The sequence below is a fragment of the Lycorma delicatula genome, chromosome 9, assembly GCF_047948215.1.
Source record: "Lycorma delicatula isolate Av1 chromosome 9, ASM4794821v1, whole genome shotgun sequence".
Taxonomy (NCBI): domain Eukaryota; kingdom Metazoa; phylum Arthropoda; class Insecta; order Hemiptera; family Fulgoridae; genus Lycorma; species Lycorma delicatula.
In genome coordinates this window covers 81,195,165-81,214,227 of record NC_134463.1, presented here as the reverse complement: position 1 = coordinate 81,214,227, position 19,063 = coordinate 81,195,165, and the positions used below count along the sequence as shown (strand labels likewise).

The 19,063-nt window shown below is 26.8% G+C and overlaps 1 protein-coding gene across 5 annotated transcripts in view; it reads right to left on the bottom strand.

Annotated features, from left to right (window-relative positions):
* The window catches only part of lovit (loss of visual transmission), a 127,335-nt gene that overhangs the window by 72,797 nt on the left and 35,475 nt on the right, over positions 1 to 19,063 (bottom strand). For 3 of the 5 annotated variants that reach the window (XM_075376049.1, XM_075376052.1, XM_075376053.1), the window contains exons 2-3: positions 6,086 to 6,288; positions 1,728 to 1,990 (exon numbers count right to left, since the gene is read on the bottom strand). In XM_075376049.1, the coding sequence (XP_075232164.1) occupies positions 1,728 to 1,990; positions 6,086 to 6,288 (466 nt within the window). Of the gene's footprint in view, positions 1 to 1,727; positions 1,991 to 6,085; positions 6,289 to 11,673; positions 11,748 to 15,165; positions 15,295 to 19,063 lie in introns of all 5 variants that reach the window. The other 2 variants (XM_075376048.1, XM_075376050.1) reach the window with 2 other exon arrangements.

Sequence of the window (19,063 nt, the reverse complement as noted above, 5' to 3'; positions counted from 1 at the left end):
ATTCCAGGATGCCTTAATATGTGGCCTATATGTCTGTCTCTTCTTTTAGATATATTTTTCCAAATGTTTCTTTTTTCATCTATTTACCACAACACCTCTTCATTTGTCACTTTATGGAGATAAGTATCAGAAAAAAAAATTAATCAAATTATGTCAAAATTTTAGATTATGTGACAAATGTTTTGCTAGCAATAACATTTTATTTATGTAAATAAAGTTTTGACAGCATGGGTAATAATTTTATTAAAATAACCAATAGTATTATTTTTTTAAGCATCCATTTCTAATCATTGAGCACTTTAACATTCATATAGTGGGTGCACCTACATTTCATGAATTCAGCTCAGTGTATTCCCTGAACTGAATTCAACACTTATGAACACCGTGAACATGACAACACTCATGTGTCCATTAAAAGTATATGTAATATTTCAGTTTTCTACATTCTTCATTAAATAAACAACAAAATCTACATTGGTTGTTAAGAAATCCTGCTGCACATTATTATTATCTAAGGAAAATCACATATTGCTCACATAAATCACTCATTACTGCTAGTATAAAATTGGAAAAATAGAATTTCTCAGATTTTAATGATAGTTTATTTTTGATTTTATTCTAAAAAAAAATTCTAATTTAAAGTAGATAAAAGTTAGAAAATTATTACATGACATTTCTGGCTTTTAACAATAAAAATTAAAAGAGTTAGAACCAAAAACCAAACAAACAGAATGCATATTTTTTTAGAGGTGACGAATAAATTGCAAATAATTTTTTCGAAAAATACTCATGTATAGGTTAAGCTTAACAAATTTTCTAAAGTAAAATTTTCTTGAAATCTAACATCCCCCTTTTAGTAGAAACTAAAATAATAAAAAGAACATTTTCAAAAAAAGGTTTTCTGCATTTTAGGTCCAGTGTATAATTTTAAAAAATTGTAGATATTTCTTGGTAGTTCTATATATGAAATATAATATTTCAAAAAGTGTTTGAAAACTATTGTAATTAGAGGGAGAGCAAAAGAAAAACATATATTTCAGTTTTAAGAGATGAGGGTTAATTTTTGAAAAAATATTTTTAGATTATTTATTTATGCATTGTAGGTAACAAATTTGCTTTAATAAAGTTTTCTCTAAAATGCTTCTGAAGAAAATCAAACTTTTTTTAACAGAATAACCCCCATCCCTTTATGAATAAAACAAAAAGATTGATATGATAAATATCTTATGTATAGAAATATTTTAGCAAAATTTGAAGAAAATTGATTTAATCAATCCTAAATTATAAGACCAAAAGTAGTGCAACCCACATATGGGCCACATATATACAAAATTCACATACAAATGTACATAGTTATTTTGGTCTGAATGAACTAGTTGGACCCTAAAACGTAAAAATTTTCAAAAAACTCAATCTCCATTTTTGCCTTGTACTTTCTTTTTCTAATATAGCTATTCTAGCTATATTCGCCAGCAAAGTAAAACATAGTGAATTACTATATATGAAAATATTCATGCAGAAGTGGTATATATAGTCCTTAGCACAGTAAAATCGATTTGGGACTCTGTGTTAATGTTACTTCCTATTCATTAATACTTAGTTTAGGTTCCCTAAGAATTTTTTATGCTGACAGATGCACTTATTTATTATAATAATTAATTATCATTACAGAGAAGCCGTTAGAATTAAATAGGTTTAATGTATTTATGTATTTTGCAGTAACTTACCAATTAGAACTCCAAGAGCCAACATAATAATAAAAGGCCTTCGTCGTCCAAGTTTCAATTTACATTGATCACTCATTGATCCAAGTACTGGTGTAAGGAAAAATCCAACCAGTGGAGATAACGCCCATACTAGTGTCATGTGCTTATGATCAACACCAATTTGTAATAATGTTGGTGATACAAATGCAGTTTCTGCTGCATATGAAAACTCAATACCCATTACAGCTGCAGAAACCCTAACGAGTTCACTTCTTGATTTTTTCCTGAAAATTTAATTTGAAATAATATACTTTTATTACCCATTTATTTAACTTATAATAATAAAATTACTTGTATTCACATATTCACCACAGTATTTTCCAAACTTCTTATCTTCTTATCCCTTAAAAAAAAAAATTATTTTTTAATGAAGATTGTACTTAGGTTCTAGGTAAACCGTTTATGTTACAGAATCATAAATTAAAAAAATGGATATTATCAGTCGTAACTCTCATTAACAATGTAGTAATCTGTTTTCTGTTAAAAACTTGGCTGTTCAGATTGTTATAAGTTTTACAACGGACAAAAGGGTTAGTATTTTTAATAAACTTTCAAACTACATAGAATACTAACCAATAAAAGCTGTTTGTTCTACTACTAAACCGACTTTTACAAACTATCTCACTGAAACAAGCCACATACGCATAAACACCAACAAAATTAAATTTCCAACACAAACTAAAATGAATATTAACTACATACAGTTGTAACTTAAAATACATAAAAAACTCTTAAAACAACATTTTAAATGAAAAATACAATGTAAATGATAACATATGAATAAATTATAAAACAATAATGATTTTTGAAAACCTAATCCAGTGCTACATTCATTAGCACCACAATGTCCATTGCTCATAGTGGCAGTGTTTGAAAAAGCTTAACAGAGAATAAAAGCTAACAAAGAAATAGGTAAAGTGTTTATAATCTTTGCTTTATTTAAAGAGATGTATACATGATTTTAGGTACATCATGAATTTAAAAATTTCACTCTTTTTTTTATTCTGTTGAACTTTTCATAAAATTTTATTTTTTAAACATTTATTTATTTTGACTACATCAGTTTGTTTAAAATCAAGTTATTGTTTATTACTAAGTTTTAGATAGATTTCATAAGAAAACTACCTATTGTAATGGGTAGTATGATTCAACTTCTGGAAAATTTTGACATATCTTCGCGTTTCACAACCCCCAGACCCCAAAACCACCATCAGTTAAAATGTTTATTTAATATACATTTTTATATATATATATTTCACTTTCTTGTGGACACGAACACTGCCGTAATTTTTGCCAGTCACTTTCAAATTGATTCATAAAATATAATGATCCAAAGTTTCGGTCAAGTTTGTTAATGGGCAAAATCAGACCATGGTGATGGAAATGGGGGGGGGGGGCTTTTTTGAAAAAGCAAAATATTTCTATAACTTTCTTATTAAGTAAAATATCAAATTTGTTTAAAGTTCCTGCTATTCTTTGATAAGGGCCTACAACTTATCTAAGTAAAGCTTTTTGATGTCACCAACCATTGACCCAGTGGGTGGAAAAAATGGGGTTTCAAAGACAAAAAAATCATACTTTCCTTAATAGGCACAGTATTGAATTGGTTTAAAGTGGTCCTCTAAACATTAAAGTCCTCTAAACATTACCTAAAACTTTTGTCTGAAACAATTTTTGATATGACCAATCCTTATGGCAAGGGATGACCAAAATTTTGCTGAAATTGTAAGATGAGGCTTGTCGTATGTTAAACATGTGAAACTTTTTTCACATGCAATCATTGTCGTATTGAGTACATTTGAAGTTTTATGTAACTTTAAGGTGGAAATCTTTTTTATTTCCTACTTAGCACTGGTGAAATATACCTCCACCTTCCAGCATGCCAAAAGGGAATTTTTTTTTTTTATGTATTAATGACTTAATGTAGTTTACTTACTCTAAACATAAAAAAGACTTTTTTTTTGACAGATGATCATTGAATATAAAAAAATTTCAGTTAATAACAGAATACAGCTTTGGAAACCAGTGTTTTTTCAGATTTTCCAAGCCAAATTTTACTGAAAACCACACAATTTTCTCCATAGTTGGCATTTATAGAAAGTAATGAAATTAAAATTTATAGTTTGCATTTGTAGTTGAAGTATGTGAAAATCCTTTGACAGCCATAACTGGAAAACAAATTATTTTCGGACCTACATTTTTAAATAATCTTTTCTTTAATTTCTCCTGTAGATCATTTTACCGAACTAGTTTTTCTCTTAAGATATCCAAAAATAATTTTCAAATAGTATTATGATGGTAATTTAAATCTTTTTTTACATTACCATGTCATACTTAATTCTAACCACATGGACTAACATGTCCATGTACTTTGCATGATAGAAATTCTGAAACTGTTTGATTTCTTACATACTTTAATCGGTATGCTGAACATTTGATAATATAAATACATAAAATGTTTCTTTGTGCTATTTTAAACCGATTTAAAAATAAATATAAACTTCTCCAATGAGAAATTAAATCAAATTTTATAATAAAACTCTTTAAAAACTTACTTCAAAATGTTTTATTTACCTTTGTGTTTGTCTTTAGTTACTGGTGCTGAATAGATTATGTTAGTAATATCAGCTGATGCTGAAGTGTAATAGCATCATGTTGTAAAAATAATTATCACATTATAAACGGATAAAAATAGTATACTAAATGTATAAACACAATTCAAATTCCAATACACTTTTGGACATATTGTAAATATATATCTGCCCTAATTAAATAAAAAACTGCCTGCAATAATGTCTGCTGAAGCCAGTGTCAGAACGGCATCGGTCACTGAAAATGGTTGCAAAGATAACTGAATATGTTTTGTAATAAAATTTGGTTCAATTTTACATTGCAAAACTATATATTTTAAAACTAATATCATTGCTATCATGGATAAAACAAAGAGTTAATTTAAAAGTTAGTCTCTAATGAAAAATGTTTTTCTTAACTGATTCTTAAAGAAACTAAGTTTTTTTACTGCCTGACCTCAAGTTATCAGTATAATTGCATTAAGACTGATGATCTTGTCTATCATACTCAGATCTGTGTCTCAGAATAATTTTGTTAAATAAACTGTTATGATCAGAGTAATATTACAAAACATAGTTATTTGAATCCAAATGAAAGTAATTACACTTTTACCCAAGCTTTATCCTTCATCTTGCATTATTAAAGTAAATAGTTGACAGACCAATAACTGTTTCCAAGAGTATTCTGGAAATCTCTAGTTATCTAGTACAACTTTGTTGATTCAAGACCTAAGGGAAACTGCATCTCTTGTTCTATAGTGTACTAGTTGTAGCCTAATGAGTAGAGTTTTTGCCGGCCTCCATGGCACAAGTGATAGCGTCTCAGCCTTTCATCTGGAGGTTCCAGGTTCGAATCCCAGATAGGCATGGCATTTTCACACACACACTACAAATCATTTATTTCATCCTCTGAAGCAATAGGCAGAGGTTAAAAAAAAAATAATGAGTAGAGTTCAGCTGTTTGTTTTTGGCAACTCAATTTTAGACTGACACCTGGTGTGAGGCTATGGATGGTTTGCTTTAAGATGTTCATTAGAGGTTAGCACGTGCACATTTCATATTGTAACTGGGTTCATGCTGTCAATATCAGTGCTTGTACAGTCAGTACAAGAAGTGAGACACGAATTACCGTGTAACTGTGTTTATATTGTGAATTTTATAACTGTGTATTTTATAACATAAATGTATTCTCTTTATATCAAATTGGAGATATGCACCCTAAAAAAATCATGCAACTGGAGAAGATCTTATCAATAATTTTGACTATGTTCTCTCTCTGTAGCTGACAGTTTTGTCCTTGGTGAAATTGCATGTGCACTCCTCATTTTGGAGGGGGTAATTTTACAATTTACACAGCTATGTTCAGTTGCCAATAACAAATGGTCAAACTCCTATTGGGTGTACTAGTAGTTTGTTACAACTCTATACATTAGGCCAGGATGTAATATTAATCAAAACCCAACAATAAAATAGCGACTGAAATACAGTATCTAGATTCCATTACCTTTTATTAGGTAAGATATATAGATTAATTAGTCTGTCCAGGCCTCAAATTGTCTACCTTCACATTCCATAATTAAAATCAAGAATCCTGGTAAAGTATAAATATCTAACCATAATAAGTACTACATCAGTGTGAACTACAATACGAAAAACATCGATGAAAGTTATGTATTTTTTTTAGCTTTATTTTAACAGATCCAAAAAGGTTTTTAAATATTACAATGTCATTGCATATTTTTTTATTACCTGTATAGATGAGAATAATCCTCTTCTTTTGGTCCTGTTTCTTCTTTTGGTGGTTGTGGTTCTTTTCGTAATACTCTTCTAACTAATCCTTGAACTCCATCTGGCTTTTGTTCTCTCCATTCTTGCCATCTTTCTTTACATTTATCCCTCCAACCGTGCACTCTTCCTAGTGTACCTTGATAATCATGCAGCTTGTCAGCCATCTGAAAATTTAATATTAATAATTAATCCACTTCAGACTGATTAGATTTTCTCAGTTACTTTAATTAAAGGTAATCATACAAACCATTAGATAAAATCAATTAATAAGTGTCCGTTTTTACAAAACCTATTTACATAGATTTCTGCTTCATCATTAACATTCTATTACGCTTGAATTGCATGTAAAACAGACTGACTGAATTTTATTATTTTATGTTTATTATTTGATTAAAACATTAATATTGTTAATGGGATTTTATAGGGAGACATAAGTTTTTCTGTAAGTGGTAGTTTTATGTTGTCCCTTCAATGTGTATACTCCTTCAAAACCCAGTAACCAACAAATCTTTATAAAAATGAATTAATTATTGATAACTGAATATTGCATAGCCTCATTTGTTTGAAGTGCACATTTTCATTTTCATTTTATATTTTTTAAACTGAACTATATTTGTTTAATAAATGTATTTTTTTAAATCATAAAACACCATTACACTTTTAAGTTGAAGTGATAACAGTTTAAAATTGCTAATAATTTTAAAAATAACCTGCAAATTTTAACTTTAATTTGAGTTTTAATTTAAATTATTATCCTTTATTTTGAATTATTAATCAGACCTTACACTAATACAAGTTCCAAGTTGATGACCTAGACAAATCATTCTTGAAAATGATAGTCATCCTTAAGAATAACATGCATAAAATGACAGGCTTCTAGGAAATATGAGAAAGTGGTTGCCTATATCTTCTTCACTGAGCCAAGTATACTTTTGTAATTAGCATTCCAAGTTCACCAAAATGCAGGTGATATTCAGCCCCAAAAATGTCACCATTCCTCCTTTTTGCACAGGGATATGCTGTATGTCATATTGAAAAGGTGTTTCAAAGCTATAAAGCCAAAAATTATAAATTGAAACACATAAATTTATTTTTACACTTACAAAATATTTTTTCGACTTGAACAGACCTTCATTATTAAAGCTGGATCAGTAAGTACCCATGTTTGAAGACAAGTGGCGTTGATGAGAAAAGTTGGCATTACTACAGTATACTACCATCTATCAAATGACGCCATACAAAATTTCAGACTGATTCATAGGTTAATTTTTATTTGGCAGCCACTTGTAATAAACATATTTGGTGTTTTTTGATACAATGGAAAAAGAACAATATCGTTACATAATTCGCTTTTTTATTTCTGGATGGAAAAATGTACAAAGAAATAAAAGCGAAGCTGGATTCTGCCTATAGGAACTCTTCACCATCCATGACAACTGTAAGATAATATTTTAACGAATTTAAACGTGGCTGTGCATCTGTTTTTCATGAGGAAATTGAAAAAGACACGGCCCCACTTGAAAAAAAGAAGTGCTGTTTCATCACAACAAAGCACTAGTTACACTCATCCAGAATCATAGCGGCCAAATTGCATGAATTGCGCTACGAATTGCTACCAAATCCACCGTACTTGCCCGACTTGGCTCCCTGCGACACTTCTTTCTGTTCCCCAACATGAAAACGTGGCTTGCGAAAAAAAGATTCAGCTCAAACGAAGAGGTCGTCGTCAAGACAGCCTATTTTGAAGAGTTTGACATATCGTATTTTTAGAGGGGTTAAAAGAATGGCAAGAACGTTGGGAAAGGTGTATCTTCCTAAACGAAGATAAATGTTGAAAAATAAAAAAAGTTTTCTGAAAAACTTGCATTTTCATTCCTAACACGGGTTTGAAATATATTTTATTATATTTTATAACTTTACAGTAGTTGTGAGATGATTGTTTAGTTAAGAGATTTTACTTTAGTGCCATTTATTTTAATTTATGCTATACACTTTTTCGGTCATATTTATTAATAGCATTTAGATGTGATCATTTTGAAACTCCACATGCTGTTCACATTCTCATTTTCACAACTGATCAGAGTTTTATAAATATTATATATATGAGAGTGATACATCTGAGAGTAATTATATTTATTATACAACCATTTTCTGTGGTAAAACATGTAGAGATGTCACTTTAAGGTATAACCTCCATTTCGGTGAAATTAGATGTGCAATAGTACATATGACTAACGAAACTATTTTATTCTTTACTTTCCCAAATAAATCATGGAATATTTATTATTCTTCGGAATGGCTGTGTCATTTTTAGAAGAAAGTTAATAGTTGTAGTAACTTTTTTCAAGTTACTACAACTATTTAGTTATGGACCCTAACAGTTATGACCAAAAATATAGGTATTTTAATTAAATGACAAAATAAAACAACTGCATGTTTCTCAGAATGTTTTTTCTTGATATTACAAACAACACTGATGCAAAACAGCCCATTTATTTATTTATTTCAGCATCATTCAGTATGAATGGTCAAGCTGTTATTTTACAAAACTTGAAAAAATAAATATTGATTTAAAACTAAGACACACTATAAGTATGTCACCATAAAAGAGATTGCACGAGGTACATCCTCTTTATGAAAAGTTTTTTTTTTTTTTTCTATTTACTCACGATGGATTTGATTAAAAAATTCATAAAATTTTTTATTCAATTTATTGTTTTGATATTTTGGGGACTGTAGAGAAATATTTTTGTTTTTAAGCCACAGATAACACATCTTAATAAAAAATTTAAGGGTCAAGAAATGAAAAGGATTTTAACAATATTTATAGTAATTTTTTATTAATATTTAAAACAGAGATAAGCTCCTTCTTGGTGAAACTGTTTTTTTTTTTACGCACAAAACCCTCAGAATACATTTTAACTAAACACACAAAATTGAAATAAAATCTTAATTTGAAACAATTTTCCTGAAAAAAAGAATGTTTAAACTTTCAATCCTCACAGCTGAGAAAAACTTATTTTTATTATTCACCAATGAAATATTCCCTTTAGCAAATAGAATTCAAATAATAAAAAATAAAACAAATATGTATTTATTAATAACTAACAAAACAGGCTGATCCCTAAAAATAATCACTACAATGGATGATAACAGACTTTGTAGCATGTGAAAGATGCCATGCCTAATCAGCACTCAAACCCAGAACTTTCAGATGCAAAACATTTTTTGAAATTTGAAACAGAAATCTCATTCCCAGAAGTAGGAGTAGTTTTTTTGTGATTATCAGTATAAATGCGTTGAGGAAAAACTTTACCAATAGGCATAAGTAATAATAAATAATAGCAATAATTACAAGAAATAAGTTGTTTTTTTTTTTTAAAGAAAAAAGATTTAAGTAATTGAATGAGTAGGGTCTATATAATTATTTGTCAGAAATGCTAGCAACTTTCCTGGTATTTCCATAATACTTAAGCATTTCCTTACCCAGTAAAAAGTTGAAAATTATAATAATTATTTTTATGAACGTACTTATCTTATTTAATTTTCTTAACTAAAAAAAAAGAAGGAAATAACTAAACTAAGAATGAACTATTAAAAAAGTAAAAAACAAAAAATGAATATTAACACTGTTTTTTTCCTGTGTGCTAAATTACTCAAAAATATAAATAAAAAGAAACATAAAAATCAAAAAATGATTTTGAGTTATTTAAACAAAAAGTAGGTAATAAAAAATGGCTGGAGTGGTAGCATCTCGACCTTTCATCCACAGGTCCTAGATTTGAATCCCGATCAGGCATGGCATTTTCACAAATCATTCATCTTCATCTTCTGAGGAATGCCTAACAGTGGATCCAGAGGTTAAAAAAAAGGGTAATAAGAAATGCAAATTTATTTTCTTTATGATAAATAATTGTAGAAAAAATAAATATTGTAATAAAGTTGTAGAATACACCATGATAATTACTACTTGAAACCAAAAAATAAACGGTAAAAAATATTTGATGTTGAAAATTGAAAGAATCATGGAAATTTCTGTTTAGAGTGGTGAGAATGTAATTTCTCCCTTCCTCTTATAAGTTTTGAAAACTTTTTCCCTCTAAATAATCCACCGTTTAAAACAAATTATAAAAATTAGAGTTCGGTTCAAAAGAAATTGAACGAATCAAAAGTTAGAAATTGATAAAATCATATTTTTGATAGAAATGCTTATATGGAATTTTGTTTTCTAATAATTTTTACATATTTAATATCAGGAACTTTCTAAACAACGATCCATTTAATTATATTATTTCTGCTATATTTTTGTCAGTGATAGTTAACAATGAAAATAATTTGAAAATATAAACTTTTTTAATGACAAAGTAAACTAAATCTTATTTTAAAATTATTTTTAATAATTAATTTGTAATATTTTCATTAAGAATATCCAAGAACATATTGCTCATGCAGTAGAGCATTAGGATAAGAGATTATTGTTATACAATAACACAGTAATGTATGATTTGTAAATGTGTGATGGTGTGTGTGTGTATGTGATTTAAGTATTGTAAGTTGTTGTATAATTATATAATTACATTGCCATAACAGTATTGTAGATAAAATATATAACAGTGTTACCATATTAATAATCTAACTAGTTATGACAGTATTGCTGCATGTATCTTGGTTTTTTATTTTTATTTTTTTTTACATTCAGTCTTTATTGTATCATATTTTATGCAGCACATTATTACAGTCTTATTCTGAATTATTTTAACATTTCTTTTGATAATAATCGAAATAGTTTATTTTACCGATTCATTTCTACCCACAAAGTTTGTTTATATGCATAGTGAACTTTGTTAAGTAGTTACTTTTATATGTATATGAAAGATAAATAGTATTTAAACTAATTAAATAGTTTTGTCACTATTTAATTATGTTGTTTATGTTGCATTAAGTTAAACATACTCAATGTGTTTACATGTTGTATGAGAACAATAGGTAAATAAATAGAATTGAGAGTGAAAATGGTAGATCCCACTTTTTGCTAGACACAAGTAAAAGTTGATATTTAGTATCACAACTACTTATATTTTATATATTAAAAACAATGTTTATTGATTATTTAATACTGATGAAATTCCTTACACTATTTTTACTATTATTGTCCTCTATTCTAAAATTTAGTCAATAAATTTTTGATTAAAGGACCCTTTTCCACTTGCCTTAAGATTTTCATTGTTATTCTCCTACCATTGTTATGAATCTTTCTCCTTTCATTGTTATGAATCATGGTTTTAGTAAAAGATTTTCTACTGACAGTTATTTCCCAATTTTTAGCTTGTATTTTTAATTATACAGATAAAAAAATTGTGATCTCAGTAAAGCTTTTTAATGAAGTTGGGAAGTAGGGCATTTACTAATAAACAGTAATAATAAACAGGTACACAATAGTAACAGCACTAATAAACAGGGCTTACAGTTAAGATCATACCTTATTGACTGCATACAAATAGTTGAGTTTCATCTTTTATAATATAACTTCTAAAACATATAGGTCTCACCTGAAAATGAAGAACCCAGGGTTTCCCCAGAGAAGTCAGAATATCATATTCACTGTTTCATCCTCTTCGCAAATCTATATCAGAAAATAAATTACTTAACAGGGTTAGAAAATTTGGTGTTATCAGCGAAAAAAATCATTAACTGGATGGATTTTAATTATCTTACTTTAAATACAGATAAAACCGTTATAATCCACCTCCCAGAAAAAAATATAACATTTTTTATTGCATTAATAGCACTCCTATTAATGGCAAAATATTACTTCTGTTACCAATAGAGTAAAATTCTTGGGAGACTGGTTTGATAATAACGTTTTGGGGATACCAAATTTATTTTGTTTTCAACAAGATCAAACGTCATTATTTTAAAATCACTCAATCAATTGCTAATCTTGGAATCATTGCTAAGTATACCTACACTCCTATCTAAAATACATTACAGGGCTGAGGGCTATTTTAAACAGTCAGAACAAGTTTTTATCATTCAAAAATGGGCTGTTAGATCTTTGTTTGGTGCTGTAAATATGTTTCACGTAGAGCAAGTATTAGTAAACTGAAAATTCTGACTTCTATATGATTAGTTTTTTATGAAAATAAAGAAGCTACTTATTTATAAAAATTAGAATGGTCTTTGTATCAAACCAGACAATACAACTACATATGATTTACATGGCATAATACTTGGCCTAAGAGAAAAGATCTTATTATATTTTAATTGTTATTTTTAATAGATCACATAAAAAAATCGCAACCATCTTCCAACCAAATTATTTAAAATAAAATTGAAAGTTTTTTTTTTTACAAAAACAATATTTTGTTGATGAAGTTTTAAATAATAATTAATTATTTAAAAACGTATTATTATTAATAAAAATATATGTTTATTACTTAAGATTAAATAAATCTGGATTTTCCTGAACATTTTGTTTAATGTGTACTTATAAACAAGTATTCAAATATTTAGCATATAAAATCTTTTTAAAAACATTTATTTTATTGTGTATTGATTTTATGCATCATTTAAAAGTAAATGATAATTATAAATTAAATAAATTGATTAAGTAAAGTAATTGATTAAGTAAATTGATTATCACAATTATTCATAAAATAATTATTTTTTTATATGGGAACTAAACCACTTGTTTCCCTCCCACCCAACATCTATATAATTATACAATAAATTACATTTCCGTTTTTTTGTAGATTGACATTTGATGAACCCCTTTAACAAAAGACATTTTAATATTGAAAAATTACAGAAAACCATATGTATGTATGAATGGAATTATGTATGTTGACCTGTTTTTTATTTGCTGTCTCATATTGGAGGAACCACATAAAATAAAGTATGGCAAAATGATTTCTGTATATGGGGTATTGATACCATGCAATTTTATCATTGAAGGGGAGATATGGACCTCACTGGTCCCGTACTCAAAGAATAAATAATTTATTCAAACAATGATACTTACATAGCTAAAATACTTTCAGATTGTGTTTGGCCTTACTCAAACCACCATAAAGGAAAAGGGGAAAAAACAATTTTTTAAATTATGTTTTCACGTTTTTAAGTTATACTTTTTAAGACATATTTTTAAATCATAGTTCGTTGTTTACTATCATAGTACAGTCCTGCACTTTTTTAAAAACCACTGGTCTGATTTAACTTTTTTTGTGAGATATGTTTTGCTACAGTTTATCTTGTATTTGATTATTTTAATTTCCTGGTTTAAATTCATGTTTTAGGCTATCACAAAAAGAGAAATTATTTAAGTATGAAATATTTCAATCATAAATTATTATTTCTGTAATGGAGCAACTATAGTATGCAAACATTTTTAATAGTTATAGTCTTGTTAAAAGATTTTATATAACTATATATATACACACAGAGACACACACACACACACACACACCCACACACACACAAACACACACACACACACATAGTACAGTAACTAATCAGCACCACTTATCTCTCGACGTCATAAACATTATATATATGTTTAAATGTGACGTATTCTACTTGTATTTGTTCAGGATTAACTTTAGGTTTGAAACCCCACTTGTGCACGCATACTCCTATACTACTGTTATCTCTCTACCTTTGTGCTGAGACAGGTTATACTGAAACCTTAAAAATTTTTTACTTATCGATGACTTGTACTCTTTCTTTAAAACTTTGCCTTACTCTAAGTTACATTATTTTTTGTTAAGCACACAATATATAGAATGACAGATTATAATGACGCAATGTTTCACCGATAAATTATTTAAAATATATTAGATGACATCAATTTTGTTTAGACCCCTTAAACTTTTTAGTATAATCTTAAGTGATCAAGTGAAGTGAGGTCCTCTTTTAATCTGACCTTTTCACGTTCTTCTTGTCATGTGTTTGTAAATATATACAATCTGTAAAAGGAGCGATAGAACTGTCTTATTGTAACATGTTTGTTTTAATCATGGTAGATATACAGTAGGTTTGACTGGAATTAAAATATAAATATTTTAAAAATATTAAAATTTATATTTTTCTTTTTATTCTCTCATTTTTTTGTTCTATTTGCTTTTTTTAAATTTTACAAAGATACCTCCGTAGTGAAGTAATTAAAAAAAATTTGGCCAAGAGGGAACAGCTATATTTATCTATTTGAAATTTTTACCTTAATTCTTTTTATTCTAAAATTAATTATAATAAAAAAAATAGTTCAATTTCAAAAGTATGGTGCTCAATTAAATAATTAAAAATATTATTTCAAAAGGAGATTGTTCAAGAATTTATTTAATGTTTAACCTCTTGGAAATTTATATATTCCCCCTATATAGATCAAACATGTAAATCACATGAAAATGTTTCACTTAAAGGATCAGAATCCCTTCAAATTTTCCAAATGTATTAGCACATCTTACCAATCTTTTACTCTTTTTTTTATATGTTAACTTTGTTATATATTTATTGTACATACTGTAGTTAGAAAAAAAAAAATAATAACACATAGGGGTGAAACAGAAATATCTTCAACATTTATTAGTCAGTCTTGTTGTCCTCTGGAAACCAATCGTACAATATTCTTACTATAGAAGCACTAAATGGCAAAGCCTAAATTTTCTACAAACAAAATTACATTTTGGACTTTATTTTTATTTTCACTTTATTAATTTGAGAATTCAATTAGTAAATTAGTACAAAATGAAAATCTCCTTTTAACATAATTATTACAAGTTCATGAGATTTTGTAACTGAATCTAAATTAATTTTAATTCAAATATTTCTGAAATTCCATCAAAATTTTCAAATAATTATTATCCGTACCAGCAAAAATATTTAATATGGTACCCTTTTGATTGAGAAATGTTTTTTATTATAACAACCTTGGACAAGGATATACTCATATTTTAATGAGGACAAGGAATGGATGAGATAATTAGTAATAAAATGATAAACTCTTGTCGGGAAATGAACCCGAGACTACCTATTTAAAAAATTACCATTCTGCTGAATTTATTAACAGAAGTAAAACCAGATAAGAATCATGGAGTTTGTAAGAACTTCGCCGGTAAGAGTCCACAGACGGCAAAGTCAACGAACTACGTTTACAGTTCTAAACATGACCTAACCTGAAAGTGAAATGAAAATGCAGAAAAAAATTAAAAAGTAAGCATGAAAACAATATATTTCAGTTCAGTTAGATTTGTAATAAAAAATACTTTCACAAAATACCTTGAATTTTGTTAGACAAATTTTTTTTCCATATGATGAACCGCGGGACTCGAATATGTCTTTTTTTTTTTTTTTTCATTTTTTAAGGTGACTTTACGAATCACATCGCCAGATAGCAGTACTTGATAATACTAGGTTGCATGCAAAAACTTGATGAATGTATTTGAAATAATAAAATTTAAAAGAAAGTATACTACAGCTTATTTTAATAATAAATGCTCTTATGTAAATGAAAGTACTGAAGATGAAACAATTTCTTTAATTCCTATCACTCCTTTAAAAAAAAAAGTATTAGTTTGCAAGAGATTGTACTAATTTTATTATAAAAAGAAATAAATAAAACAGAAACAATTCGATTGATAGAATTGAATTAAATGATAAAAATCTAGGGTTACACTTAAAAAGTAATAAGTACAATAAATATTAGATCACAGATCTTTGATTCGTGAAATACAAGTTTTATTAAAAAAGGAAAAAATATTGTTTGAAGTGAATGATATGATTATCAACAAAAAAAAACTGTCAGTGAAATTCAAATTATGTATATTTGTTTGTTCTAGAAAGGTAATAAATTTTAATAATAAATCCATAAGATAAATCAGTAATTCATAAAAAAAAAATAAAGGAATAATCCAATAAAATGCAGTGATATAAAAAAAATGACAATGAAATTGTAAACCGTACGGTAAGAATCTTGCAAATATCATTTCTTTTGCTCAAAAAACAAAAATTTCTGTTATATAAATAAAACTATTTTTAACAAAATGATAATGTTATCAAAAAAGATACATTTCTATTATCAAAATCTATTATTAATTTCGAATTTTGTTTAAAAAAAAAATGCATGTTAAATATATGTAATAGACAATAGATATACAATAATAGATAATAAATTATGTATAAGTGTTCCATATAATAAGCAAAAAATAGAAAAATTTGTTACAAAACTCTTACTGGCCCAGTTTCATTTATTAAACAGTGAGTAATCATAAGAATTGTATTATTTCTGTAAGTGTGATATCTGTTACTTATAAATAAATATATACAAAATATATAAATATTTATAAAACATAGATAATGAATTTCAAATCAAAGAAACTGATTGTTAAATATCATCTTTTTTTAATTTCAATGAAATAGGTAAAATATTTTTATAAATTAATATTTTTATAAATTTATATTTATACATGGTTCTAAATTTTTTGCAACTTAACCACTAATATTTTCTCCTTTTGTGGAAATCTAGTCAATTAAATCTACATTTAGGGTATATGTAACATTCATATATGTACTTTATAGTTAATATACATAAAATATATATTTATAAATCATTTCCAGCCTTTCATAACAAAATAATTTTGTAACTTTATTTTATTTTTGTTACACTATTTCACACCTTCAATTAAATTAATTTATTTCAATTTTTTTTATGAAAATTTCAGAATAAATGCAAAATTATGTAACATGTAGGACACGGAATTAAGAAATAAAAAATCAAAACTGTTTTTTAAACGCAATATTATGAAAAGTTTTCATAAAATTTATAATAAACTGTAGTAGAGTAATTCTACTAATTTGTACTAACTTCTGAATTTAAAAAAAAAAAATAATTTTTCAGTCTAATGTGACTAAATTCTACACAAGATTCTATTTAATATTAGAAAAATGTATTATAATTTCGTTGGAACTATTGGTATCACTATACTTTATATTTAATACTATTGTTTCTTAAAAGTATTTTACAGTATGGTGTTCAGTAATTTACCATTCATTACGTTTAACCTCTATGAATATAAAAAAAATTTAAGAAAGGAAAGTAGACTTAGAAAATAATAATAAAATTAACTTATAAAACTAACCCTCTGTAAAAAAAAAATTGTATGTATAAATTTTTTTTTCCAATTTTTAAGAAGTCGGCGCCAAATGAAAGTAAACTATAACCAACAATATGTAAACCCTTAATTTGCTGCCATTTCCAAAAAGTAGAAATTTAGAGAAGAATTTAAAAAGTTTTTTTTTATTTTTGGTGCAGTATTATTTTAATTATTTTTAATCTTTTAATTTTATTTTAATATAAAAATTTTCATCGTCTTACAAAAAAATGTTGCCCATATGAAAACAAAAGTCACTTGTATAAAGTGTAAAAGTGAGAATGCTGCAGCATAATAAAAATAAAAAGAGGAATACAGAGAAAAATGATGTAAATAGACTGTTGCTGTGCATGAAACAAGGCATAATGGAATGAGAGAATGTATATTTTGCAAATTATAATTTTGTTGAATTTTTACATGAAAATACCTTGAACATCAGTCTGTATATATCGTTATGCTTCACTAATCCAACACTAAATTATTATAATGACAAAAACTATCTTCAGATTAACAATGTAAAAAATTAAATTTTTTGTTTAAAAAATGTTCCATTTAAGTTACCAGGAAAAGATTTACAACTGGACCACCACAGGAACTTCATCCACAAAATTAAAAAGAATCATCGAAATAGAAACATTTAATTAAGATTAAGGCTGCAAATGCAGTAGTTAATGAATAAAACATACGGATAAAATAAAATCTTCCTTATTTTTTGAAGGAAATTAAGAATCTGAGAAAAAAGAAAAGGTAACTAATTGTGTACATAAAAACTTGTTAAAAATAGTTTGTTTTATCATGAAACTGATAGAGTGGCCTTGGGTTTGTCACCAAAATTTATTTTACTAAAGCCAGGTTAATTTAAAGCTAATAAATTAACATATATTAAGCCTTGTAAGGTATAAACATAATTAGCAAATTATGAAGGGAACTAATTACTTCGTGCTATTCCTTACACCTTCTTAAAAGATTTAAAATCCTGTCATCATTATATTACATCCTATCCAATCTCTGTAAATTAACCATAATTTTCTTTAAAGTTCCTTCTTATAAGAGATACTATTTGCATATATCATTTTCAATGAGTTTTAATCTTAATAATTTGCTTCATAATAACAGTAAAAACTCATCTCTAATCATTTGTATGTTAACAATAGAGATTTCATTAATGAAATTTGTCGTTCGGTAAATTGAAGAAAAACTTAAGGAAAGTATCATTTTTACCATGTTGCTGTTAATACACTGCAGTTGAATTGATATTTGCAAACAAAAACCCACCCCAGTGTAGATGATGCAAACAATAACTCCCCGAGAAAATGATTACCCAGGCACATTATCTTACAATATCCTATAGCAGCAGTCATAATGAAATTCTAAAGTTGTAATATTAATGTAGCAATTTTTTAAACAATATTTTTTTAATACTGCATTCCCATTCTTAATAATGATCAAATTTAATTACTGTATACCTTTTCTTATGAAAATAAACGCATAAAATATTTTTAATTAAAAAAATAAAGTGATATAACTGAAATATATATTATATAAAAAATGGCTGATAACTGAAAAATCGCTGGATCAATCATCCAAATTTGTAAACAATGAAGAAAGTTTAAAGTAATATTGGATGAAAACTACACAAAAAAAAGTTTTGTTATTTCTTCATATTTTTGAAAAAAAATTTGAAGATAAGATATAATATGATTACGTCTGAAAAAAAATTAAAGATATATATTATATTTATCCCTATATCCCTTGGGTACACACTAGATATCATTTGAATTTCTCTTAGACTATA